The 26,152-nt window shown below is 35.7% G+C and overlaps 2 protein-coding genes across 3 annotated transcripts in view; one reads left to right on the forward strand and one right to left on the reverse strand.

The window, feature by feature from the left end:
• Positions 1 to 769: 769 nt before the first annotated feature.
• LOC119065717 (killer cell lectin-like receptor subfamily F member 1) lies at positions 770 to 20,349 on the forward strand. Its single transcript, XM_037167851.2, has 6 exons — positions 770 to 942; positions 10,304 to 10,402; positions 12,163 to 12,309; positions 16,114 to 16,253; positions 16,635 to 16,747; positions 19,733 to 20,349. The coding sequence occupies exons 1-6, from the start codon at positions 858 to 860 to the stop codon at positions 19,839 to 19,841; spliced, it is 693 nt and encodes a 230-aa protein (XP_037023746.2). The 5' UTR covers positions 770 to 857; the 3' UTR covers positions 19,842 to 20,349.
• A 5,071-nt stretch (positions 20,350 to 25,420) lies between these two features.
• The window catches only part of CLEC2B (C-type lectin domain family 2 member B), a 31,175-nt gene continuing 30,443 nt past the window's right edge, over positions 25,421 to 26,152 (reverse strand). For both annotated transcript variants that reach the window (XM_053661419.1, XM_037167829.2), the window contains exon 7: positions 25,421 to 25,541. In XM_053661419.1, the coding sequence (XP_053517394.1) occupies positions 25,538 to 25,541 (4 nt within the window). In that variant the 3' untranslated portion in view covers positions 25,421 to 25,537. The remainder of the gene's footprint in view (positions 25,542 to 26,152) is intronic.

The raw sequence follows: 26,152 nt of genomic DNA on the forward strand, positions 1-26,152 counted from the left end.
TTCTAACTAAAAGGTCATGGCGGGCAGTAATGTCCTACGCTGGAATCTTCCCTGACAAAAGTTAACCTTTACGTCAGTTGTGTCTACTGTCTTTTTGTGCCTAGGATAATATACATTTGGAGTGTCGAATTTCCTCTTTCTGGATCCCTCAAAGCACAGGCACTGCAGCAGAGAGACCCTGCAAAACCCCTCACTGTTACTGTTAATTGTTGAGTGTTAACTATTGTGTACCACCTGTGTGAAAGACGTATGTGTTTATCATTTTATTTTTTACTCAATCTCCGCTTTGCTTTCTCCTGCCTCCCTAATCTATCACTGATAGATTTCATGTAACCCAATTAGGCCTCCTCTTTTGATTTTTATGTGTAAAATAAGGTGCGAAACCGCCATTTTCCAGAGTGATTTCTCAATCTGTTGAGGTTTTGCTTCTCAGCAATTGTCAGTTTGGCTCAAAAAACCTCATAAAAATTCTCACTGGTTTGGATGTTTCTCATATTGACATATTAATGTATTAGGTAGAGAGCATAATCCCAAATACTCACATACCTATTTTCCATTCCCCTGACTTTACAGGTTATCAGAGTTTTTAAAAGAACAAATACAACATTAAATTTAATATATAGTGTAAACTTGAGAAATTGTGCTATCTAGGTCATGAGAAAAATAAAACAAGACATTTCCTCTGAGGTTTTCACCAGAGATGAAACTGTGAACCCTTGTATGTACCCTGTGTGGACAATGTGAGGACAAGTCAGTAGTTAGAGGACAGTCCCCTGATTGGCATCAGGTTTATTATTTTCATAATACATATCATATTAAAAAACAAAACATACACATACACACTTATCACACTGAAGATGCAAGATGAAGAGAGATACATGACATTGAACATGCATTTGAAAAGAAGGACTTCCATCCAATCATCCGAACTTACATATAAAGGTACCGAATTCAGTTTTTTCTAGGTAGTGTGGATTAATATGGGTGAGGATAGGTTAATATTAACATGAATATTAATGTGGATAGGGATTTCTAATATCTGTTCTTGAATTGTTTTATTTTTATTTTTTGATGTTTTTCTGTGTTTGTCTCCATCTTGTCTCTTACCTGCCTCTCTCGTTTATCAATGCGGGACTAACATTTGCTTTTTAAAATAACATTTGTCTCATATAATTACTTTTACTTTTTAATTTTTATTGTTGTTCAAGTAAAGGGATCTCCATTTCCCAGCACCACTTTCCTCCTCCTCACCGATATTCAGCTCCCACCCTCAATTTTAATCTTCTTTGACTTTGTCCATGTGTCTTTCATACATGTTCCTTGACAACCCTTCCCCTGCCTTCTTTCATTATCCCTCCTCACCTTCCCTCTAGTTTCTGTTGGTGTGTTCTTAATTTCAATGTCTTTGATAATATTTTGCTTATTTATGTTATTATGTTCCAGTTAAAGGTGAGATCATACGGTATTTGTCCCTCAATGCCTGGCTTATTTCACTTAGCATAGTGCTCTCCAGTTCCATCCGTGCTGTTGCAAAGGATAGGAGCTCCTTCTTTCTTCCTGCTGTGTAGTATTTCATTGTGTAAATGTACCAGAGTTTTTGATCCATTCATTCACTGCTGGGCATTTAGGTTGCTCCGAGCACTTGGCTGTTGTAAATCGTGCTGCTATAAACAATGGGGTGCTTAGGTTCTTTTGAATTGGTGTTTCAGGATTCTTAGGGTACAATTCCAGCAGTGGAATTGCCAGGTCAAAAGGTAGCTCCATTTTTTATTTTTCTGAGGAAACGTCATACTGTTTTCCACAGTGGCTGCACCAGTCTGCCTTCCCACCAACAGTGCACTAGGGTTCCCTTATCTCTACAGCCTCGCCAGCACTTGTTGTTTGTTGATTTGTTTATGATGGTCATTCTCACCTGTGTGAAGTGGTATCTTATTGTGGTTTTAATTTGCATCTCTCTGATGGCTACTGATGCTGAGCATCCTTTCATATGTCTCTGGGCCCTCTGTATGTCCTCCTTGGAGAAGTGTCTGTTCAGGTCCTTTGCCAATTTTTTAATTGAATTGTTTGTCTTTCTATAGTGGAGTCACATGGGTTTTTTATATATTTTGGGGATCAAACTCTTGTCTGAGGTACCATCGGCAAGTATATTTTACCATAAGGTCAGTTCCCTTTCCATTTTGCTGTTTTCTTTAGCTATGCAGAAGCTTTTTATTTTGGTGAGGTCCCATTTGTTTATTCTGTTCTTTATGTCCCTTGACTAGGAGGCATACTGAAAATATTGCTACATGGAATATCTGAGATTTTCTTGCTTATGTTCTTCTCTAGGACTTTTATGGTTCATAACATATTTAAGTCTTTTATCCATTTTGAATTTATTTATTTTTTTGGTATAAGTTGGTGGTTGAATTTCACTTTTTTGCATGTATCTGTCCAGCTCTCCCAACACCATTTGTTGAAGATGCTATTTTTACTCCATGTTATGCTTCTGCTCCGTTTGTTGAATATTAATTTACTGTAGAGACACAAATTTATTTCTGGGCTCTCTATTTTTAGGAGACTCTCAGAAAATATGTGCATTAAATTAAAATAAATAGTTAAAATTAATATTTGCTGTCGGTCATTCATCTCCTTATTATTCATAAAATATGGCATCTTAATACCAAATTTTACTTTACCTTGCCAAGACTTTAAAATATGTTTTTCATCAGGTGAATAACTTTGTTTTTTAGAAATAGAGATATTGGTGTGAAAGGTCACAGAATGTAGTAACTCCTCTGTGCAAACCTTTTCATATTCATTTTGTAGATGTCACTTGAAAACCAAATGTGTTTTATTCAAAAAAGGAGCTCAGGTTTCCTGTTAAAGGTGAGATCATATGGTATTTGTCTTTCAACTCCTGGCCTATTTCACTCAGCATAATGCTTTCCAGTTCCATCCATGTTGTTGCAAAGGGTAGTAGCTCTTTCTTTCTCTCTGCTGCATAGAATTCCATTGTGTATATGTACCACAATTTTTTTATCCATTCATTTACCATATGATCTCACCTTTAACAGGAAGCTAAACAACAAAACAAACAAGCAAACAGAATAAAAACAAAGACACTGAAATAGAGGACAAGGAGACAGTGACCAGAGGGAAGGGAATTTAAGGGGGAAGAAGGGGGAGGCATTTGGAGGAACAAATATGAAGGACACAGGGACGAGAACTAAGGGGTTGGAAATGGGAGGGAGGTGGGAGCACAGGGCGGGGGGGGGGCTGGGCTGGGAGAAATAGACAAAAAACTGTACTTGAAAAATAACTAAATAAAATTATTTAAAAAAGGAGCTCAGGAAGCTACAAATAATAAATTTGCAACCTTTAGTTACTTAAGTAGTATAAGGTAATATTTATATATTACTAATGTACCCTTTGTAAATATTTAATAAAGCTTGGTCAAATTTAGTAAAGCTTGGGTAAAACATTACATTTGAATCTAATTGACAATTTAATCCTTTTTATAATACATAGGGTTTTACTTAACTTTGTAATTGTATATTTGTATACCTTTTTCCATATCATGGCATTAATGATAATAAAAAGTTATATTTTTGTCATATATATAAACTTTCAGAATAATTATATGTAGTATTACTAATAATATAATAATTTAAAACAGATTGAAATGCACTGGAGAGTTTTCTAATCCTTAGTATATACTCCATTGTACTTGCACAGTCCGATTATCTTTTAAAATTACTTAAGCCCTGAACGGTGTGGCTCAGCTTGTTGGACATCATCCTGTAGACCAAAAGGTCACCAGTTTGATTCCTGGTCAGGGCACATGCCTTGTTTGGGGTACAGGTCCCTGGTTGCGGACATAAGAGAGGCAACCAATCGATGTTTCTCTTACACATCAATGTCTCTCTGTCTCTTTTTCCCTCCCTTTCTCTACTCCAAAATAATCTTTAAATAATTTTTAAAAAATGAAATTACTTGAAATATTGCCACTAACTTAATGCCCAGTTGGATTCTTTACTTTGTATTCCATTTTAGTTATGGATCACTTAAAATTTCTGGCTTATCTTATTTTATATATATGTATAGGTAAACACATTTTGAAATGACGATTATGTGATACATGTCAAACAGTATAATATAATTATTTTTTAATTATGTAAAAACATGTATTTTCAAAGTCAAATCTGTACGGCAAGGTAATTGCAGACATTTGCAGCTCCCATCCTGTCCCTTCCAGCCAGCCCCCTGCTGTGGGACATTTATGATGTTTGCATACTTTATTATATTTCTACTATAAGGCTTTACACATACATTTTTTCATATTTTCCACTATATCACTGGAGCAGATTTCTAGAAAGAATATTATTGGGTGATCATGTAAGTAGCTATAGAATTTTGCTAATTTTTTCTAAATATCCCTCCATAGCATTGTACCATTTCATATTTCCACCTTTTAAATATTTTAATTGCTTAATCTCTTGGTTAGCTCACTTAGTTGTTCCAATTAATTTTATAATAAATTTTGCAGACATTCAGCCCAAACATCTAAACCAAAACAAAAGTGTAGTTCAGTGTACTAAATTCCTTCCTGCTTTATCAATTACCTTAGGGAAAATTTATCTCTTTGACACTCAGCTTCCAGTTCAAACATGGTTGAATTTCTATTTCTTCAAGTCCACATTTATGCTTTTCAGTTATTTATATGTTTGTCTAGTTCTCCTCATATTGGTTTGGGCAATTTATTTTTATTGATTGATTGATTGGCTTGGGGAAACTTTTTATTTCTAAACTTCTTATTTGTTTTTGTTTCATTCACTAGCCAAAGCAATGCCTTTTCTTTATTTATACTTTTAAATGATATTGTATATAAAAGGTAATTGATTTCAGTATGTTAATTGTATGACTGCAGTCACTAATTATTTTATTCTCTGTGGTATTCTTTTAGTGTTGTGGAACCCATACTGATATTGTCTTTAAATAATTGTACGTCTTTTTTAATTGTTTTCACTTCATTTGGGTTATCTTGTGTGACTGCATTGAATAAAGCCTTCCAAGTATGATATAGTAATGGAGATTTGGGATTTTCCCCAAACTTCATTGAGATACAGTTGATATATAACATCGTATAAATTTAAGATGTATTGTGGACTGATTTGGTACATTTATATATTGCAAAATGATGACCCGGCAGGGTTAATAAATACTTCCATCAACTCACATAATTACAATGTTTTTGGAATAAGAACATTTAAGATCTGTTCTCTTAACAAGTTTAGAGTATATAATACAGCATTGTCACCTATAATCAGTATCTGTACTGTGGAACCCCAGAACTTATTCACCTTATAACTGGAAGTTTATACACTTGGACATCTGCCCATCACCCCTACCTACGGTGCTTGGAAATTATCATTCTATTCTCCGCTTCTGTAATTTTAGCCTTTTTAGGATCCATGTATAGGTGACATGTACAGTATTTGTGTCTGTCTGTTTTTACTTAATGTACTGTCCTCAAGTTCCATCCACGTCGACCCAATAGTGTATACGTATGTGTCATTCTCTTCATCCTTTCATTTGTAGACAGATGCATAGAATGTTTCCATGTCTTGAGTCTTGTGAATAATGCTGCACTGGCCACAAAAGTGCAAACCTGTCTTTGAGCTACTGCTTGCAATTATTTTGGTTATACCCAGAAGTGGGATTTATGAATCATATGGTAGTTCTGTTTTAAACATTTTGAGGAGCCTCCATACTGTTTCCTGTAGTGGTGGCATCATTTCACATTCTCACCAACACTTGTGATCTTTTGTCATTTTGGTAAGAGCCACCCCAACAACTGCGAGAAGGTAAGTCGTTGTTGTTCTGCTTGATGGTTAGTGGTGTTGAACATCTTTTCAGGTGCTCGGCCATTTGTGTGTCTTCTTTGGAAAACTGCCTATTTATTCATATTACATGCTTGGTAAATGAAACAGGTGAAAATGATTTGGGAATGCTACATTTAAACCAATGGTTAAGAGGGAACGGAGATGGTGGTGGAATCGGTAGATGTTACACTCACCTCTCCCAGGAACAAATGAGAATATATCAACTAAAATATAGAGCAAAAACTGGAATAACCAACTGAAGACTAGCTGAAGAGAAGTCTTATAACCAAGGACTTGCAGAAACCATATTGAGACTGGTAGGAAGGGCAGAGACACAAAAAGGACTTTGATCCCACAGGCAGGAGCTGAAATTCCAGACGGCTATTTCAGCTGCAGAGATTTCCCCTGAGAAGTGTAGAGTCTCAGCCCTAAGCTGGGATCCTGAGCCCAGAACACCAGAGGCAGGAAGGGCCTCCCACATAACACCTGGCTGTGAAAATCAGTACTGATTCTGTCTGCCACGAAGAGAAGGGAATCTGGTAGTGAAACTGGCACCCTCTTAAAGAGTCAACACACAAAGTATCATTCATGGCCACTCACCCTGAGCTCCAGGAGAGTGAGGGTGGGTCAGACTAAAGTCACATGAGGGGGGGACTGGGGTTTGTGGCTCTTGGGAGAAAGCTGAAGTCTCAGCCACCAGGATCCCTGTGCTGAGTCACTCTGCCACACCAGACACCATATCTCTTGGGTGGAGCGCTCACCTGCATATAGCATCAGCCTGGTAGCAACAACAGTCCCACCCTCTGAAATCCTTCTCTCTCCGCCTATGAAGCTTGTGTTCTGCTGAGGAATTACCTGCCTGGGCCTGGGTGTAAAGGTCTAGGCAGACAGGGGATGTCAGTGACTGAGTTGTGTGGGTTTTGGTGGGGGTCATTCCTCCCACTTTTTGTAAACCGGACTAGCACCTCCTCTATCACAGGAGATCCACTAGGGGAACCCACTAGCTCCATGTGCCTGGCTCCAGAGGCCCCAACTTCCTGACTCCTGGTGGCTCCACTCTGCTGAAGTCCAAGCAGAACACAAGATAATTGAGATGGATGGCTTGAGAAAGGGACCATTTTCCCCACCTTCAGTTCAAGCCCAACTGGCAACTGCCCTTATAGGACACTCACTAGCCTCATCTTCTCCATGTCAACCCCCTGCTGAGTTTGGGTTCCTGGCAGAATCTGGACCAGACTGAATTGTGTAACTCTGGATGACTCCCCCTTGCACTCCTAACTAGTTCAGAGCCTTCCCTTCACATGCCCAAATCTTGGTCTGTTTAGGCCTGATAAACTCTTCTAGCCTCACCCTGATGGTTCCCTGAGACCCGATCCCACAACAGATATGTGCACACACCCAGTGGGTAAAAACTAGACTTGGTATTATACTCTGGAACATTTGCTGAGTGGCCTCAGACCCAGCACTGCCATCAAGTTGGAACCTCTATCAGTCCGATGAATGCAACATGACGACTCCCTGAGAACATCATGCAATTTGAATACTGTCAGAGGCTTATTTGTGACTGAGCCTAACAGGCAGCTGGCAGATGATGGCAGATGGAGGCAGATCTTTGGGTGCCTTGGACTTTTGCTGACCTGTTCCCAGTCCTATGTTGGTAAAAATCAGCCTTGGTATGTAGCTTGGTTTTGTCCTCACACGCACAGGCCTAGCAGAGGTTGCCACTAACTGTGTATTGTTTTGTAACTCCAAGCTGTTGCCCAGGGCCAGTCACAGGCAGCGTCAGGTATTGCTATAGACAGGAATACCTCCCAAGAAGCCTCAGAACGAACACACCTAGTGGCTGGCTTCAGACAACATCTGAGCTAATCCAATAAGCTTCACAAGAGAAATATCCCAGAGAGATATGTGCAAATAAATGAAATTAGACTACCACCTTATACCATACACAAGAAAAACCTCAAAATGGATTAAAGACTTAAATGTTAGACTTGAAACTATAAAAATACCGGAGGAAAACATAGGCATAAAATCTCAGACATTTCTTGTAGCAACATTTTTTCTGATATATGTCCTTGGTAAAGAAAACAAAGAGAAAATAAACAAGTGAGACTACAACAAACTAAAGAGTTTTTGCACAGCAAAGGAAATCATCAACAAAATAAAAATAACCCACTAAATGGAAGAACATATTTGCCATTAATATATCTGATAAGGGATTCACATCCAAAATTTATAAAGAACTAATTAAACTCAACACCAAAAAGCAAACTATGCAATTTAAAAAATGAGTAAAGGACCTAAATAGACACTTTAATCCTTTGAAAGGACCAAATGGGATGCATAGATGGACAATACACATATGAAAAGATGATTAATGTCACTAGTAATCAGAGAGATGCAAATTAAAACCACAATGACATATCATTTCACACTTGTCAGAATGGCTATCATCAATAAGTCAACAAACAAGGGTTGGCAAAGATGTGGAGAAAAGGGAATGCTAGTGCAAATGCAGATTAGTATAGCCACTCCGGAAAACAGGATGGAGGTTTCTCAAAATGCTGAAAATGAGAATGCTTTATAACCCAGCAATTCCACTTCTGGGAATATATTTAAAGATACCCAAAACACTTATTTGAAAGAATATATGCACTCTTGTGTTCACTGCAGCCTTATTTACAGTAGTCAAGATTTGAAAACAACCTAAGTGCTCATGAGTATGTGAGCGGGTTAAAAAGCTGTGGAACATTTACACAATGAATATTATTGGCCATAAAAAAAGAAAATTTAACTTATGTGACAGCATGGATGGAACTGGAGAGTATCATGCTAAGTGAAATAAGCCAGTTGGAGAAAGACAAATACCATATGATTTTACTTATATGAACAAAATCTAATGAATAAAATAAACATAAACAAAATAGAAACAGACTCACAAATACAGAGAAAAGACTGATAGAGGGGTGGGGGATGGGAGGCTGGGAGAAGGGATTAAACAAAAAAAGAAACCCTCATGGACATGGATAACAGTACAGTGACTGGAGAAAAGGGGCATGGGGAGAGCAAGAAGTGGGTGCAGGGGGGTAAATGGTGATGGAGGGAGACTTGACATTGGTGAACACACAATACATAAATGCTGTAGTATAGAACTGTATACCAGAAGCGTATATAATTTTATTAACCATGTCACCCCAACAGCTTTAATAACAATAAAAATTGTGAAAAAGAATTAATACACAGATGGCATGTACACTGTTTACCCATTTTCACCAATGTAAGCCTCTTGCAGCATTATAGTACATCACAGAAAAGATATATTGATGGAGTTAAGATACAGAATATTTCTCCCCCTTCACTTTGAATTTTTATAGCCACATCCAGTTCCCTCTCAGCCTTACTCTCTCCTTAATTTCTGCAACCACTAATCTGTTTTCTATTCCTATAATATTGTCATTTCAAGGAAAACAGTGTGGTGATTTTGGGGGGAGGGTAGGGTGAGTGGAAGTGGAGGAAGGTATAAGGGGAATAAATGGTGATTGGAAAAGTAATTATATAAATAGATATTTAAAAATAATTATTGATAAAAAGAATGTTGTATTAATGAAATTACATAGTATGCTGTTAACTTTGGAGACTGGCCTTTTTTGTTCTTCTTTCAGCATAATGCTATTAGGTTCATCTACATTGTTTCATGTATCTATAGTTAATTTTTCTTTTTTTTTTAAGATTTTATTTATTTCTCTTTAGAGGGGAAGGGAAGGAGAGAGGGAGAGAAACATCAATGTATGGTTGCCTTTTGTGCGTCCCCTGCTGGGAAGTGGCCTGCAGGGAACCGGCCTGCAACCCAGGCATGTGCCCTGACTGGGAATCGAACCGCGATTGTCTGGTTCACAGGCCCGTGCTCAATCCACTAAGCTACACCAGCCAGGGCTTATAGTTAATTTTTCATATTGCTGAGTAATGTTCCATGGTATGTATGTAAAGCTTTCTTAAGCATTCACTGAAGGGCATCTGGATTATTTCCAGTTTATGGTTATTACAAATAAAACTGCTATGAACATCCAAAAACAAAGCAAGTGATTAATTAGAAAGTTTTCATTTGTGTGGATACATATGTGTGTCTGTAAGTACACATCACACACACCTGGAAGGAATTATTACATATACACATTAAAATTCTTCTTTTCACTGGTAAATTATGCCAAATATTAGCATTTTAAAGATTCAATATAACATGTGTCACAACTTCTGATCTCCCAGAATATTATCATTACTAAATAAATATTTTTCCATTTATTTAGTTTTTATGTTTTTGATGGACTAATATCCTTTGAACTTCAAAATCAATATTATGAAATATATAAAATTCTATTGTTACAATTGCTATCACTTATTGGAAATGCCCTTTTCTAAGCTAACTCATGTGATTGATTTCTCAGATTATTCTGTGATGTTGCACTGGTATAAAATCTTATTGGGAATATCTGGAATAGTAAATGGCATTCTGGTTTTGACTTTTATCTCCCTGGCATTGTTGGGTAAGTTAAAATTTCCTTAATAAGTAAATATATGAAAATGTATACTTTTTATGTCTTTTACCGTATTATGTCTCATTTCATATTCATTCTTTCTCATATTAACTAAGATTTATTAAGGTGCTACTATGTATAAAGCCATAGGTTATGTACTTCATAGTAATGTATTTAATATATTGTCAAATAAGATATGTATTTGTTTTTTAATAATCTTATTTGGTTATTTTTCAAGTACGGTTTTTTGTCTATTTCTCCCATCCCAGCCCCCCCCATGCTCCCCACCTCCCTCCCATTTCCTCCCCCCCCAGTCCTCATTCCTGTGTCCTTCATACTTGTTCCTCCAAATCCCTCCCCTTTTTCCCCCTTAAATTCCCTCCCCTCTCCCCTCTGGTCATTGTCCCCTTGTTCTCTATTTCAGTGGCTTTATTTTTATTCTGCTTGCTTGTTTGCTTTGTTGTTTAGCTTCCTGTTAAAGGCGAGATAATATGGTATTTGTCTTTCAACACCTGGCCTATTTCACTCAGCATAATGCTTTCCAGTTCCATCCATGTTGTTGAAAGGGGTAGTAGCTTCTTTCTCTCTGATGCATAGAATTTCATTGTTTATATGTACCACAATTTTTTCGATCCATTCATTTACTGACGGGCAACTAGGTTGCTTCCAACTCTTGGCTATTGTAAATTGTGCTGCTATGAACATTGGGGTGCATAGGTTCTTTGAAATTGATGTTTTAGGATTCTTGGGATATAATCCTTGCAGTGGAATTGATGGGTCAAAAGGCAGGTTGATTTTTATTTTTCTGAGAAAATTCGTACTGTTTTCCATAATGGTTGTACCAGTCTGTGATCCCACCAACAGTGAACTAAGGACCCCTTGTATTTGTTCTTAAGTAGCATAAAATCTGATTGGAGGAAAGTGTGTGTGTGTGTGTGTGTGTGTGTGTGTGTGTGTGTGTGTCTGTATGTTTGAGGTGAATATTTGGAGAGCTTTTTAAAAAAAGATTTTACTTATTTTTAGACGGAGAAAGGGAGGGAGAGAATTAGAGAAATATCAATGTGTGGTTGCTTCCTACATGCCCCCCACTGGGGACCTGGCCTGCAACCCAGGCATGTGCCCTGACTGGGAATCGAACTGCCGACCCTTTGGTTCACAGCCTGCACTCAATCCACTGAGTTACACCAGCCAGGGCTGGATAGCCTATCTTTTAATTTGTCAGTATTTTGGAAATAGATAAATATCCATATTTTTTATACATTTATGTAAGATTTTATTTAGTTTAGTCTTGCTTTTTTTTCCACAAATATTTACTGAGGAATTAGTATACCACAAACACTACTACAAATTCCCAAAGTTGAAGAAAGGAATAATCATGTTGAGGAAGCTCATATTGTATTAGAAAAAATAGATTTTATATTAATAATTACAGCAGAATGGGCTAAACATGATATCATAAGTTTTGGCAAAATGTTAAGAAAGCATTAAAAGAGCATGTGAGTGCCCTAGAGCAAGAACTTTGTCTTATTTGTCAATTTTTAGAACAATGCTTAGCACTGACTAGATCTTTAACACATATATGCTATATAAATGAATTAGTTGTATAGTATTTGAAATAATTTTCATTAGACATGAAAATAAAAACCACTTTCCAGTTATCCCTTCAGTGATTTCTCGTTCCAACCATCAGAATCATTCTAAAGAATTGGTCTCTGAGACATTGCAGAGAGAAGATATTTAACCAACCTTAAAATAATCCTGTTTTCAAGTTTCTCAAGGAGTGTTGCTAAGTTGTCAAAAAGGAAATAACTCAATTAACACCCAGGAAGATGTTGGAAAGCTGGCAATGAACAACGACACAAGAGGGAGCGGTGCAGATACGGGCCACTCTGTTTCGAGTGCTGCAGACCGTAGAGGTATCGTTCAAGTCTTCCACCTGCTCTTGTGTTAATCTTCTGGGTCTTCCAAGCGCGAAATATCTTACTAAGCACATAAATTAAATAAACAAATAAATATTTGATATACGTCTTCTTTTTACTCAAAACTTGATTTATATCTACATATATTTTTGCAGTGGGAGGAGAGCTGTACAACAGAATGTAAAAATTAGGTTCTTCCCTCCAAAATATAAAAGCAAGTTGAGACATATAAATATGAAAACTGAGAACAGGCTGACAGTGACCAGAGGGGAGAGGAAAGGGGATTACAAGGGGAAAGGGTGAGGGGTTTGCAGGAACAAGGATAAAGAACACCTGGACAATAACTAGGGGGGCTGGAAATGGGAGGGAGGTGGAAAGGGCTGGGGTGGTGGGGAGGGGTGGGAGAAAAAGGCAGAAAACTGTTCTCAAACAATAATTAAAAATGTTAAAAAACCTTCATTGTAGGCTAAGACAATATGCTAATAAATATTTTTGTTTCTTAATATACTTTTATGAAATATAAAAATAGATAAAAGCAGCTATATCAAATTTCATTTTTTAACTTTTTAACACTTAACTCTGAGAGTTGGACATTTATAGTATGTGATGGAGCAGCAAATTAACTTATTTTATAACTTTATTAAAATATTTTTTATCTCTAATTTGCATAGTCCTCTTTATCACATGTGAATTGTGATAATGTCACATATAAAATGTTAGTTTACTCTTTCTTTTGAATTATCTGTTTGTTCTATATGTACAGGTGAATTAAAATGAATGAATTTTATGTTGTATCTTTATCACATATTTCACATTCTGACTAGCCAAACCCTCATTACATTGTGTATCAGAATGAAACCTTTTCAGCGGTAAGGTTGCTTTCATAGGTAAACATGGAATCATATAATCGGCACTGAACATCCATTCAAGTCAGTCTAAATACTGTACATCAAACTATAAGGTAGTAATTTCTTATTACTTTTTTCTTCTTGTTTAATTGAAGTAATATTCACAAACATAAAGTAAGCCATTTAAAATTAAACAATTCATTGGTGTTAGGACAATCAGATGGGCAAACACCACATCTGTCTAGTTCCAAAACATTTTCATCAGCCAAAAAAAGAAATCTCACATACAATAAGCAATTAATCACCATTTCTTTGCCCTTCATCCTCTGGAAATAACTAATCTCCTTTCTGTTGCTATAGATTAACCTATTGTAGATTTTCATATAATGGAATCATGTGATATTTGACCTTCTATGTCTTTTTTTATACTTATTATGACACTTTGATGTTCATTCCTGTTTTAGCATGTATCAGCATGTTATTCCTTGTTATCACTGAAAAAAATCTTCCAATACATTTATACACTACAACTTGTTTAAGGTGGTAATACTAACCAAAGTGAGCTAGAGATCCAAAAAAATCCTTATCAAAATCCTTATAAAAATCTTATCTAATTTTTTAAAGAAATAAATGAGGTGATCTTAAAATTCATATGGAATTGCAAGGGATCTTGAATAGCAAAATCAATCTTAAAAAATAATTAATTTGGAAGATTCAAATTTTCCAACGTCAAAACTTACTACAAATCTGTAGCAATCAAAAGAGTGTGGTACTGGCTTTAACATAGACATATAGATCAATGAAATGGAATCGAGGGTCCAGAATACAACTCTGGCCAAATGACTGACCAGGGTGACAGCCGTTCAATGTGGGAAGAACAATCTTTTTAACAAATGGGGCCAGGTCACCTGGACAGCCAGATACAAAGATTGAACTTGGACACCTAGCTCATACAATATACAAAAATAAATTTAAAATAGATCAAAGACTTAAATGTAAGAGCTAAACTATAAATTTTTTCTATTCATTTAATGATATTTTATTGATTAGGCTGTCACGGTTGTCCCATCGTTGCTTTCTCCCCTTCATCCTCCTCCGCCTGGTACCCTGTTTCCTCCAGCATCTCCCCTTTCTTAGCTTCTGTCCATGAGCCATACATATAAGTTATTTGGGTTCTCCATTTCCTAATAAGAAGCACATATGGTAGGTACAAAATATAAATTTCTATAAGAAAATAGATATAAATCTTCAGAAACTTCGGTTAGACAATAATTTCAAATATGACATCAAAAGGACCAATGACAAAACAGAAAAATAGATAAAATCAATATCATCAAAAGTAAAGACCTTACTTCATCAAAAGATATTATCAAGGAATTAAAGACAGCACACCAACTGGGAAAAATACTTGCAAATTATGTATCTAATCAGTACGTAGTATCCAAAAACTCTTACATATATTTACAAAATATAAAAAACTATTATAATTTCAAAACAAAAGCAACTAAGTAAAAAAAATGAGTAAAAGATACAAAAGACACTTCTTCAAAGAAACTAAACAGAAGGACAATAAGCACATGAGAAATTGTTTAACGTGATTAATTATTAAGAAAACAAGAAATCAAAACCACAATGAGGAACTACTTCACACCCTCTAGGATAGCTATCTTCATGCAAACATAACAAGTGTTGGTGATGTGGAGAAATTGCTTATACATTGCTGGTAGGCATATAAATGGTCAATGATGCAACACTGTGATAGATAATTGGCCAGTTCCTAAGAAAGTTAAACAGAATTATCATATAACTTAACAACTCAAATCTTAGGTATAAACCCAAAAGAAAATGTATGCTCACACAAAACTTTATGCATGAATAGTTATAGCAAGAGTATTCATAACAATCAGGAATGGTCAAAAATGTCCATCATTTGATAAATGGATAAAAAAAATGCTACCTCCATGTGGTGGAATACTATAGAGCCATAAAAGGAGCGAAGTACTGATGCATGCTTCATTTGAATGAATCTTGAAAGCTTTATGCTAAGAGAGAAAAGCTAGTCACAAAAAGCTACATATTATTCCATGTCTATGAATGTCCATTATAGTCAAATCTATAAAAATAGAGAATAGATTAGTGATTGCCAAGTCTGGGAATTGGAGAAATGGGTAGTTAGTTGCTGCTTAATGTTTATGGGGTTTTACTTTGGGGTAATGAAAATATTTTGGAGTGATTTAGCAGTCATGTTTGAACAACACTGTGGATGTAGTAAAGCCCATGGCATTTACTGGAGTAAATGTTGAATTTTATTTTACATGAATTTTACCTCAAATAAAAGAGGTGATTATAATGGCTAAAAGTTTGGATAGTTATATTGGCCTGTAGTTATATTTTTATATATACATCACTTTCCCTCAGTATTACGCCAAAAGTCTCAGAGATCTTCAATTTGAGAATTCAATTTAATTTTAAGGAAATAACAAGTCTTGATAAAGTTGAAATTACAAAGCAGTTGAAAAAAATTAATCTCAATGTTATTTAATAACAAAAGGAAAATAATAAAAGAGATTACACACACATACACAAATGATAGAGATTCTAAGACTTTACATGGATAATTTCTAAGCAAATGGTATAGATGATATTATATTTAATTTCTCAAATAGTATTAATGCAATATATATCTTAGCTGGTTCATACTATTTAATGATTCTATTAGGTCATAGCATGAAAAAAATTTCTTTATGCCTCAGTTTTGCTATTTTACTACATTAGTTTTCTTAAGTTCCCCAAAATATTATATGTATTTTTAACACTGTGAGTCTGAACACTGTGATGAGTAATTTTATTATAGCTACACCCTTATTTATATAGCACATAAATATTTTCACTGTCAATTTTCAGAGATACACATGTGATTTAATTTCTTTTTGCTTTCCACATTTCTCAATAGGATCATGCCCATCAGAATGGCTCAAATATCAAGAAAAGTGTTATTGGTTCTCCAATGAATTAAAAAGTTGGCGTGACAGTTATGGGTATTGCTTGGGAAGAAAATCTCACCTACTAATCATTCAAGACCAACTTGAAATGGTAAGTGGTTTAGTGTCATGGTTATGGCATTAGCCTCTTTATAGCTCAAAATGGCCTTCCTGAACTTTGTTCCCACTCTTCTATTAAATCATCACTTATCTCCATAACTGAGTTTTAAAGGCCTTTTTAAGTTCAGTGCTCAAAGTCAGTGCCTTCCTTTGCCTCATGCTAGTCTTGATCTGAATACCTTTATTCAGTTTTGAAGTAGAATATTTATATGTATATGATGCAATGTGCATAAATAATATTTAAATTAATTAATATAAAAATATCTATGGAGTGGTAGCAGTCCAATATTCCAACAAATTGTAAAATCTTACTGAATATGTATGAATTAATAAAATATTTTGTTCATTTAGTTACTCATTACTTACTTTTTAGGCTTTTATACAGAAAAACCTAAAACAATCAAACTATGTGTGGATTGGGCTGAACTTTACTGCTCAGAAGAGGACCTGGAACTGGGTGGATGGTTCTCCGGTAGCTTCAGAGATGTGAGTCTTTAAGGCAATCTGATTAATGTCTGTTGTAAAACTTACCTTCAAAAACATGTCCAAGTTCACCACAGTCAACTCTGAAATAGTTCTTGGGACTAAAGAATTTGAAAAGACAAAAGATATATTGGCTTGGTTTTCAAAGCAAAAGGATTAAAAAACAATAATGGCTGGACTACTATTGTTTAAAAACTATTCATAACTTATATGGAAAGGTGGAGTGAACAAATGTACTCCTGTGTTTTCAAAGTTCTCAGTGTTTACTTTAGCCATCTTTAATAATTTTAAAAAATCTGTACACATTTTTATATGATATGCTTGATTATCATAACACTGAAAGACAAATGAGAAATAAAAGACAAAACAAAATACTACAAAAATATTTTCAACAATTCTAAGAGATTATTTAGGATTTAAAAAATTGTATCAATATTTTTGCTTTCATATTTTACAATAAAATTTTAATTAAAAGTACAAGTAATAAAAGCTGTAAATTCAAATTTTATCCTGCTGCTGGCAGACAGAATTATGTCTGTCTGCCAGTTGTGGTCCCAAAGATGTCCGTATCCTTATCCCCAAATCCTATGAACGAATTACCTTGCATGCAAAAAAGACTTGAATCTAATAATCTTGAGATAGGAACATTATTCTAGGTTATCTAGGTATGTGAACATAAGTCCTTTCATGAGGGAGAAAAGAGGGGCAGAGTCAAAGAAGGAGATGTAAAGATAAATACAGAGGTCCACGTGATAAAACTGTGGCCCACAGATTACGTGCAGCCTCTCCCAGCTGCAAAAGGCAATGAACAAATTTCCCCCTAGTGCCTGTGGAAGGCAGCTCTGTAGACATTTGATTTTACTTCCATCTAGAACTTCAAGATAACAAATTTTTGTTGTTTTAAGCCACGAAGTCTGTGGTAATTTGTTGTAGCAGCGGTAAGAAACTGATACACTATATAACCAAGTAACCAATTAATAAAACAATTGTGTTACTTTCCATTCACTCTTACTTTGTCATGAAATATTATTTATTTTCTATTTCCTGCACTAAATGAATCCATCTGAGCAATTCCACTGAAGACATTATTGGCATGGAAACTAAAATTATGAGTGGGTGGCATCTGAGGGTAGAGTTGTATTGTTGAATATTACCTGTTAGATCACTTATGAAGGTGCTAGCCCAGGTGTTTTCCCAGGCCAAACCCTGTCAGGGTTAGTTTTAACTTTAGAACATGCCTTGGGAATTTTGTTAAAAACATGTTCAGCACAGAAGGCAAGCATGAACGTGGGCAGGTGTATTTCCAATGTGAGACTCCAGTACCTATTGGCCCTTGATTCACATGGAAGTTTTGGTGACCTTGTGCATCTTTCCCATGATATTTCTTAAAGTTTTTCCTCAATTTAAATAAACTCCTAACAGAATAAAATCACCAGCATTTTATAGATAACTTTATTATTTTATTTATCCTTCTTCTTTATGGATAAATAATACAATAAATGAATAATCTATTTAGAGTTTACATGAATCAGTTTTTGTACTGAATTCTTTACAAACATCAATTCATTTAGCCTAGTAATAATATCATGAGATAAATATTATTAAAACCACTGTATAATTTGATATGAGAAGCCAACTGTCCATGTGACTTAGTCTTTTTTTTTTAAATCTAAGGGACCACAGGGAACAATGCAAAGAATACTAAAATGGGAATGTGGGCACACATTTATTCTTAGCTGTCATTTGCAAACAAACTCTGTGAGAACTTTCTGCTAATCAGGAACAGTAATGATAAGTTATAGAGATAACGGTAAAGTTTAGTGAGTGAAGGTATTTGAAAATGCCTTGAAATTTTTGCATTATCATTTTTTATTGTTGTTCGAATACAATTGTCTCCATTCTCCTGCCACCAGATTCCCCCACCCCACACACTCCTATCTCCCACCCTCACTCCTTCCCCCCTTTGGCTTTGTCCATGGGTCTTGTATCCACATTCCTTGATGACCCTTCCCCCTCTTTGGCCCATTATTGCCCTCTCCCCTCCCTTCTGGTTACTGTCAGAGTTTGTTCTTTATTTCCATATCTTTGGTTGTATTTTGCTTGCTCATTCATTTTGTAGGTTCCACTTAATTAGGTGAGATCATGTAGTATTTATCTTTCATCTTGTGGCTTATTTCTTCTTTTTTTTTGTAGTTCTACCCATTAAGTGAACACCATCAAAATTTGCATATATAAGTAAAATGCTCATGAGACTCTTAATTAATTTTTAATCGCACAGTGAATGCATAATTCCAAAATCCTTTACATCTTCAAAAAGGTTAGACCTGAAACTTCAAAACTCTGATCTTCATCCCTAATGCTATCATATCCTCTCCCATTTCCTCAGAGTGATATTATGTCTTTGGTACAAATTTTAGTTTTTTAGCCTTTGTTAGTGTGTCTGTTGTTTTATTTTATTTTATTTTTTTCCTGGCTTATTTTACTTAGCATAATGCTCTCCAGTTCTACCCATGTGTCATCAAAGGTAGGAGCTCCTTCCTTCTTTCTGCTGTGTAGTATTCCATTGAGTAAATGTACCACTGTTTTTTTGATCCACTCATTTACTGATGGGCACTTAGGCTGTGTTCAGCACTAGGCTATTGTCAATTTTGCTGCTATGAACATTGGGGTGCATCCGTTCTTTTGAACTGGTGTTTCAGGATTCTTAGGGTATAATCTCAGCAGTGGAATTGCTGGGTCAAAAGGCAGTTTCATTTTTAGTTTTCTGAGGAAATCCCATACTGTTTTCCACAGTGGCTGCACTAGTCTGCATTCCCACCAACAGTGCACTAGGGCTCTCTTGTCTCTACAACGGTGCCAGTACTTACTGTTTGTTTATTTGTTTACGATGGCCATTTTGATTGGTGTGAAGGGAGTGTATTAGCTGCAAATACAAATGGATTTCATCAGCAACAATGATTAACAATGTATTCACCGTCCCTTCTGCAGAGTCCTCATACAAGGAACAGCTATGGAAAACAGCTGTGCTGCCATCAAGGGAAACAAAATTTACTCCGAAACCTGCAGCGGTGTTTTCAAATGGATTTGTCAATGTTAGAATTTTAAAATATTAATAGCGGAATAATCAATGATCAATTTTTTTCTTGCCTATTAGGTTGTAATTTTAATCTTGATGAGTAAGAATTTAGAATTGCAATTAAACACCAAAATCTTTTTTCCATTTCCCTTCATCACCTACGTTGATCTGGCCTCAGAATAGCTCCTGTTAACAATCTAAAATATACCTTTTCAACCTTTAATATTTAGTATAAGCCTATGCATTTGTGTTAAGGGTTTTTTATTCTTTTTTTCATTTACAACAAATGTTATTAAATTATGTCTGCTTTTTTGTATTTTGCTTTTTTATTATTAACATACCCTGCGAAATTTTATGTAGATCTGAGTTGCATTACAGTGTGGAATTATAGATTCTTTACTTCTTAATTGATGAGCAGCAAGTTTGTTTTAACAAGCTTGTTAATATAATCTATGCTTCGATAAATATTCTAAATATTTTCTTAGATAATAGCATTTTTATTTTTGTGATACGAACCTTAAAATTGGAGGTTTTGGGTAAAAATGTTAAATATGTTATTTTCTTTAGATTTTATAAAAATTTTATATATACTTAGAATTTATTACAAGCTTTTAAGAAGATCATGGGTACAGAAAAAACAACTTAAACCTTTTAATGAACTTTTTAAGATTTTGTTGCCAAACTGATGTATTTTATTATGAAATTTCAAGTATCATCGAGTAATATTATTATACTTCCTACAAAAAATATTCTTCTCAATCACAATATAATGAGCAAAATCAACGTTAAATTGCCAGAGTACTACCAACTAATTCTCAGGTTACCTGCAGGGTTTGCCAGTTGTCAAAGTAATGTTCTTTAGAGTAAAACACCCAGTTCAAGGGGTCTATTTAATCTCCTTCTACCTAGAAGAGTTCCCTAGCCTTCCTGGACACTTAAGATGTTGACATTTGAATACTACAAGCTGATTATTCTGTAAAATTTCCTTCAATTTGAATAAATAAAATAAAAGTTGAATAACATTTATGAGAATCTGCCTGATTACAATGCCTGACACATAATAGGTGCTCGATAAATATTAATTGATGTTGATACTTGCTATAAATAAAAGTTGCATGATACTTATGAGAATCTGTGTGATGATCTCTCATGGTTGTATTCAATTCATACCTCCTTGACAGAAATAGCAGAGAAGTGATGTAGTGAATCTGTTTCTATATGTACCATAGTTAACTAGTTATTAATAAAAGAAAAAGAGAAAAGGGAATCAGACATTGATTTAATAAACCGAGGACTGTGACCCTGTTTGCTTTACCGGGAAGCGATAGCTTCATACCACAGGGTGTAGCAGCATTGCTCCAGCAAGGGGATTAGCACTCCTTTCCCTGTTCTGGTACCAGATTGTTGGACGGTGCAGGGAGAAGTGCTGGACCAAAGAGGCCTGTCAGTCTAGCTAGGGGGTAGATCCATCAAAAAGCCTGCAAAAACTTTGGAAGTTCACTGGTTATTTTGAGAAAGCACCTGGTCTATCTGAAACTCAAGCTAGTATATGAGGGGAGACCCAAAAACCCCAGAATGTATTTATTAAGAATTGTCTTTATTCTTATATGTTTAAATTTTAATTGCCATCAAAGTTCTCTCTGTTTGATGCAATACACCATTGAGACACTGTTTCCACTGCTCAAAAGTTTTTGAACTCATCGATTTTGATGCCTTAGTGCTTCTGCCATTTTTTGTTACACCTCTTCCACTTTAGCAAAATGTTTCCTTTTGAGAACTTTTTTTTTAGTGGAGAAACAAAAAAAGTCTCTCAGGGAGAGATTTGGTAGATTGGAAGAGTAGTGCATGGCATTTTTGGTCAAAAACTGACAAACAGCATGGTATGGGCAGGCGGACTGATAAATCATGAAATAAGCAAACGCATTGAAAGAGTCTACATAAAAATTCATTGAAGCCAAACACAGACTCTCACCACAGTGCCAGCTGATGCACTGATACAGATGGGTTCCTAGAACACTCAACTAGAGGGGGAACCCGGTACTACAAGGGGCCTGCCCTTCAGCAGATAATTCCAGTTTTGCTTCTGGATTCCCCCATAATTCCAGGGGAATAAGGAAACACACACTCTCTCTCCCGCTCTCTCTCTCCCACCCAGTAATTCCTTTGTCCCGTGCATCCCCTGCTCGCTTCTCACCCAGTAGCACATGACCATGTGGGCCTGGCAGCTCCTAGGGCGTGTGGGAGTCTGCATGGGCTCCAAAAGGTTAAGCTTTAACTCGAAGCAGAATCTCTGCACCTTGGCTTTTGTTTCGGCCTTGCTGAGGACACAGTTAGACTTTTCCCATGGTAAGATGGAAAGAGATGGGACATTGGATACCCATGGGGCGACTTCTATTTCCACCCAAATAAACCTTGCCACGCCTCAGTCTCCTGTGTGTGGGTCCTTGGAATGCTTTGCTTGTAATTTCATGTAGATCCTAGTTCCCACTGACTAAAAAAACTGTTCTCAATGCATCCTTTCAGATGCTCCAGACTTGTATTTGTCCCGTAATTGATCCTCTTCACCTTATTTACATGACTAATGTGCTGTTTAACACACTGTAAAGTCACTCTTTCCCTTTGTAATTGATTAATATTTGTGGGGAGTGACTAAGGTAGCCTTAACTTTCTCATCAGCTTGATTAAACTTTAGACCAGTTTCATTCTGCCTGACCTTGCACCCCGGCTTCCTTTTTTTTTTTTTAAAGAGCTTTTACATTAGAAACTTGTAGTTGGAAGTTCTTTCTCTGTCCCTTTGAGATGTGAAAAAGTTTTTAAGCCATCTGAAGGTTTTGTAACCCAGAAATCTCTTTCTCAAGGGGCTGAAAGTCATCCCTTTAAAGTGTAATCATCAAAAACGACAGAACCCTTATTTCTCTTTTCTGGAGGGGCAGGGGCCTAACTTAAGTGGGCATCTAGCTCCAAGTTGTGAAACTGCCTTGTATTATGAAGACCTGAGAAAGCTCAATTTCCCTTTAAGTAAAACCAAGTAACAAACACAGAGGTGTATGTTCTCCTCCCTCACCCAGCTCTTAAAAATTCTTGCTGCGCTTTATAGCAGCAAATTTTAGTTCAGACTGAGTTCTGGCCAATCTCCTTTTTTTCCGATAGCTTTGAATAAGGCCATTATTCCCTTTGTAAGACTGGACCGTGCACTTTGTGCTTTGACAGGAGCTACTTCTAAATTTTGTAAATATTCCATTCATCGTTAAAATTTCAATTTGTTCATTTTTGTATTTGTACCTTTGGCTAGTTCCATTTTCACACTTTGTTCAATGGATCATAATCTCCTATTTCAAAGATAAAATTGTTCCAAATCTAATCATGAGAGTTATCCTTCCAAGTGACACCTGTATACCTACCTGATCACCATAATCCTTTGGTGGCTTGTAGTTGTGTTTTTTTAATGGTAATAGCCTTCCACGAATACCAGTCATCATTGTTGCCAATGTTGGAACTGGCCTTTGTGTTCTAGCCCAGCTATTTTCAACTGGTGTGCTGTAAGAAGTACTAAAATGCCATACCTGACTAGTTAGTCTGGGGCACTGACCTCTTTTGTTTTCACCAGCTTTGCACGTAATCGGCTGTTCCTCGTCTGAGGCTGAAACCACTGTGTGTTTATGCCTAACACCTTCACGGTGATAGAAGTGAAAGGAGTCCATGTCCAGACCTGGGATTCATGGTGTGCACAGCTTCTCTCCTGTGGTCTGTGTGTGTTAACGACACCTTTGAAAAAAGAGCACCTAGTTCTCTTTCTCCCACGACACCTCGTCTCATCTCTCCTCTCTGAAGGTGCCACCCTCCAAGCCTCCGGGGTCAGGGACACTGACCTCTTTTCCCTTAGACCTTCAAATATAAAATGACAGCAGCCAACACATCAATAATTCTCTGGTGTAAATGAATAAAAAATTATATCTATTTTTTATCAGATTAGCAAAAAATATATTTTTGTTTGTTGCAGAATTTTAGTAGTTTATGTATGCCATGAGATGAGAAAGTTTGAAAATCACTGTTTAGCCTGATTTATACAAATAGTCAAAGAATTAGCCAGAGAAATATAAAAATAAAACTTTCTTTTTCCAAGTAATTTGTTGTTCTTTGTATCTTTCAAAATTACTGTATTTTATTTTCTGTCTCCTCATGTAATGTTTAAGCTCCATGGAGGTAAGCGTTTTGTCCTGTCTGGGTATGTGTAATGTCTTTATTACTTAAAGCAATGACTGGCACCTGATAGATGCTCAATAATTATTAGTTGAATGGATTTTGATAGGTGCTATAAATAATAGTTTCATGATCCTTATGATAATATAAAGTAGATCTGAGATTGTCACTGGATTCAGCTAACCCTTTATTAAATACGTTATTAATAAACTTGTATCTGGAGTGAGTAGAATTAAGTAGAAGGAAGAAATCTACTAAGTGGCTCTGGATAAAGCACCAACAGGTTAAAAAAGAAAAAAGCTTTTTGAGTTCAGTGAGTATGTTGGGCTTTTTAAAAAAAGGCAAAGAAAGTTACTGGCACTGAAAGCCAAAAGGGTGTAAGCTGGATGTGAAACATGGGTGGAAAATGGGAGTCAACCAGGCTGTGTATTTCCACTTTCATCTGAACAGAGATTGGAAGTGAGTTAGCAGAGTAGCTTGGTCAGTTCTGAGTTTCTAAACCATTATTCTGGCTACAGTATGGAAAAGTAAATGTGAAGAAGTGCATACTTAAGAGTCTTCATTATTAGACAAGAGATGATGTACTAGTATGAGAACTTTGAAGATAAAAAGGACTTGAAATATAAATATTAATATTTATTAATTGAGTGAATGGTAGATAAAGAAGAAATCAGTGTTAAGGAAAATACCAGGTTTCTGTTTTTATGCAACTAGTCAGATAGTAGTTTCATCTGATGCACTGAGGAGGGCCTTATTGGGTGAGGGGGTTATAAATTACATTTTAGACTCTCAGGTTAAGACATAATTTAGACATGGAAGTGGAGTGTGAAGTTAGATATTAAATCTGGAACTCAGAGAGAGTTTCATTGTTAATGTGGAAGTTTGGGACCCTTTAGAGTAGATATTGAGCCTGACTATATAAATTAGATTCCCTAGGGCAGAGTGCAAATGGAAAAGAAAAGAAGCCCTAAAACAATAGACTCATATGTATGGCAGAGACAAAGAAAAGTGTCCTGAAATCAGAGAGAGCAGAGAATTCAGGGAGCAAAGAGGAATCTCAGGGGAATATGGTATCATAGAAATTTTGGAAGACAGCATTTGAAGGAGGAAATAAAAGGTAAATGTTCAATACTTCTGGAGAAGACACCAGAGATATACAATGAGCATGGCTCTTGTGTACTTCTGTGCTGTGATGGGGAAAACTAGGTTGGGCTGGACTGATATGCGTGGGGGATATATTTTCCTTAGTTTAAAGAAGAACCTTGAAACAAGAAAGGGACAATCTAGCTCAGACATGCATCTAAGAAAGGTGGAACACAGAAATAAAATAAGCAGATCTTGAAAATAAAATGTCTTAGTTTGGTAGCAATGATATACAGAACAAAGTATCACAAATTGAGTAATTAAAAATAGAAATTTATTGTCCATATATCTGGAACCTGGAAGACCCAGCTGAAGTGGTCTGCTGGTCCATGTTCTTTCAGATGGCTCCAAGCGACAATTCTTCCTGGTCTCTTCTACCTAACAAAAGAGAAATAGAAAATAACTAACTTAAAACTTATATTATCAAAAATGAGATAAAACACTACTAGTGTTGAAATGTTAGAAAAAAATTTTTTAAAATGTGCAACAAGTCAAGAATAGTCACCGTCCATATTTTCCTGGCAGTTTTACCTTTATTAATTTGACAAGAAATAATAGTTATAAGACAAAGAAAAGTAAAACTTATCAGGTACTGTATTTTGCAGAATTTAACAAAATTTGCAGATTATTAGAAATTACAAAAAATTTCAGCATGGATGTTAAATAGAATAATAACCAAAAGCAGTTATATTTCTATGTAGAAAACAATTTTAAAAGATAATAAGATTACATAATGCCAATGGCAAAAAATAGGGATCACATAGTGAATATTTTTCAGTAACTATTTATAAAAATGGTAAGTTATATAAGAAGACAAAAATCAATACAAGATACATATTATAAATTAACAAGAAAATGATCTTATAAATACAACACTCTCAACCCTGACCTATAGAGTCTGTGAAATTATGATATTCTTCTAAAATTGATATAGAAAAACAAAGATCCAAGCCATCTGTAAAGTAAATAAAAACTAGGTTGAAGAAATT

This window comes from Artibeus jamaicensis, unplaced genomic scaffold (genome assembly GCF_021234435.1).
Source record: "Artibeus jamaicensis isolate MK-2021 breed Jamaican fruit bat unplaced genomic scaffold, CSHL_Jam_final contig_233, whole genome shotgun sequence".
Lineage (NCBI taxonomy): Eukaryota > Metazoa > Chordata > Mammalia > Chiroptera > Phyllostomidae > Artibeus > Artibeus jamaicensis.

Bases quoted from the DNA above. Each gene is read 5' to 3' on its own strand.
- LOC119065717 (XM_037167851.2), top strand. From the start codon at position 858: ATGCAAGATGAAGAGAGATACATGACATTGAACATGCATTTGAAAAGA. The intron at 12,310-16,113 runs GTATCGTTCAAG...ATTTCTCAATAG, and splicing joins GAGTGCTGCAGACCGTAGAG to GATCATGCCCATCAGAATGG. The intron at 16,254-16,634 runs GTAAGTGGTTTA...CTTACTTTTTAG, and splicing joins TTCAAGACCAACTTGAAATG to GCTTTTATACAGAAAAACCT.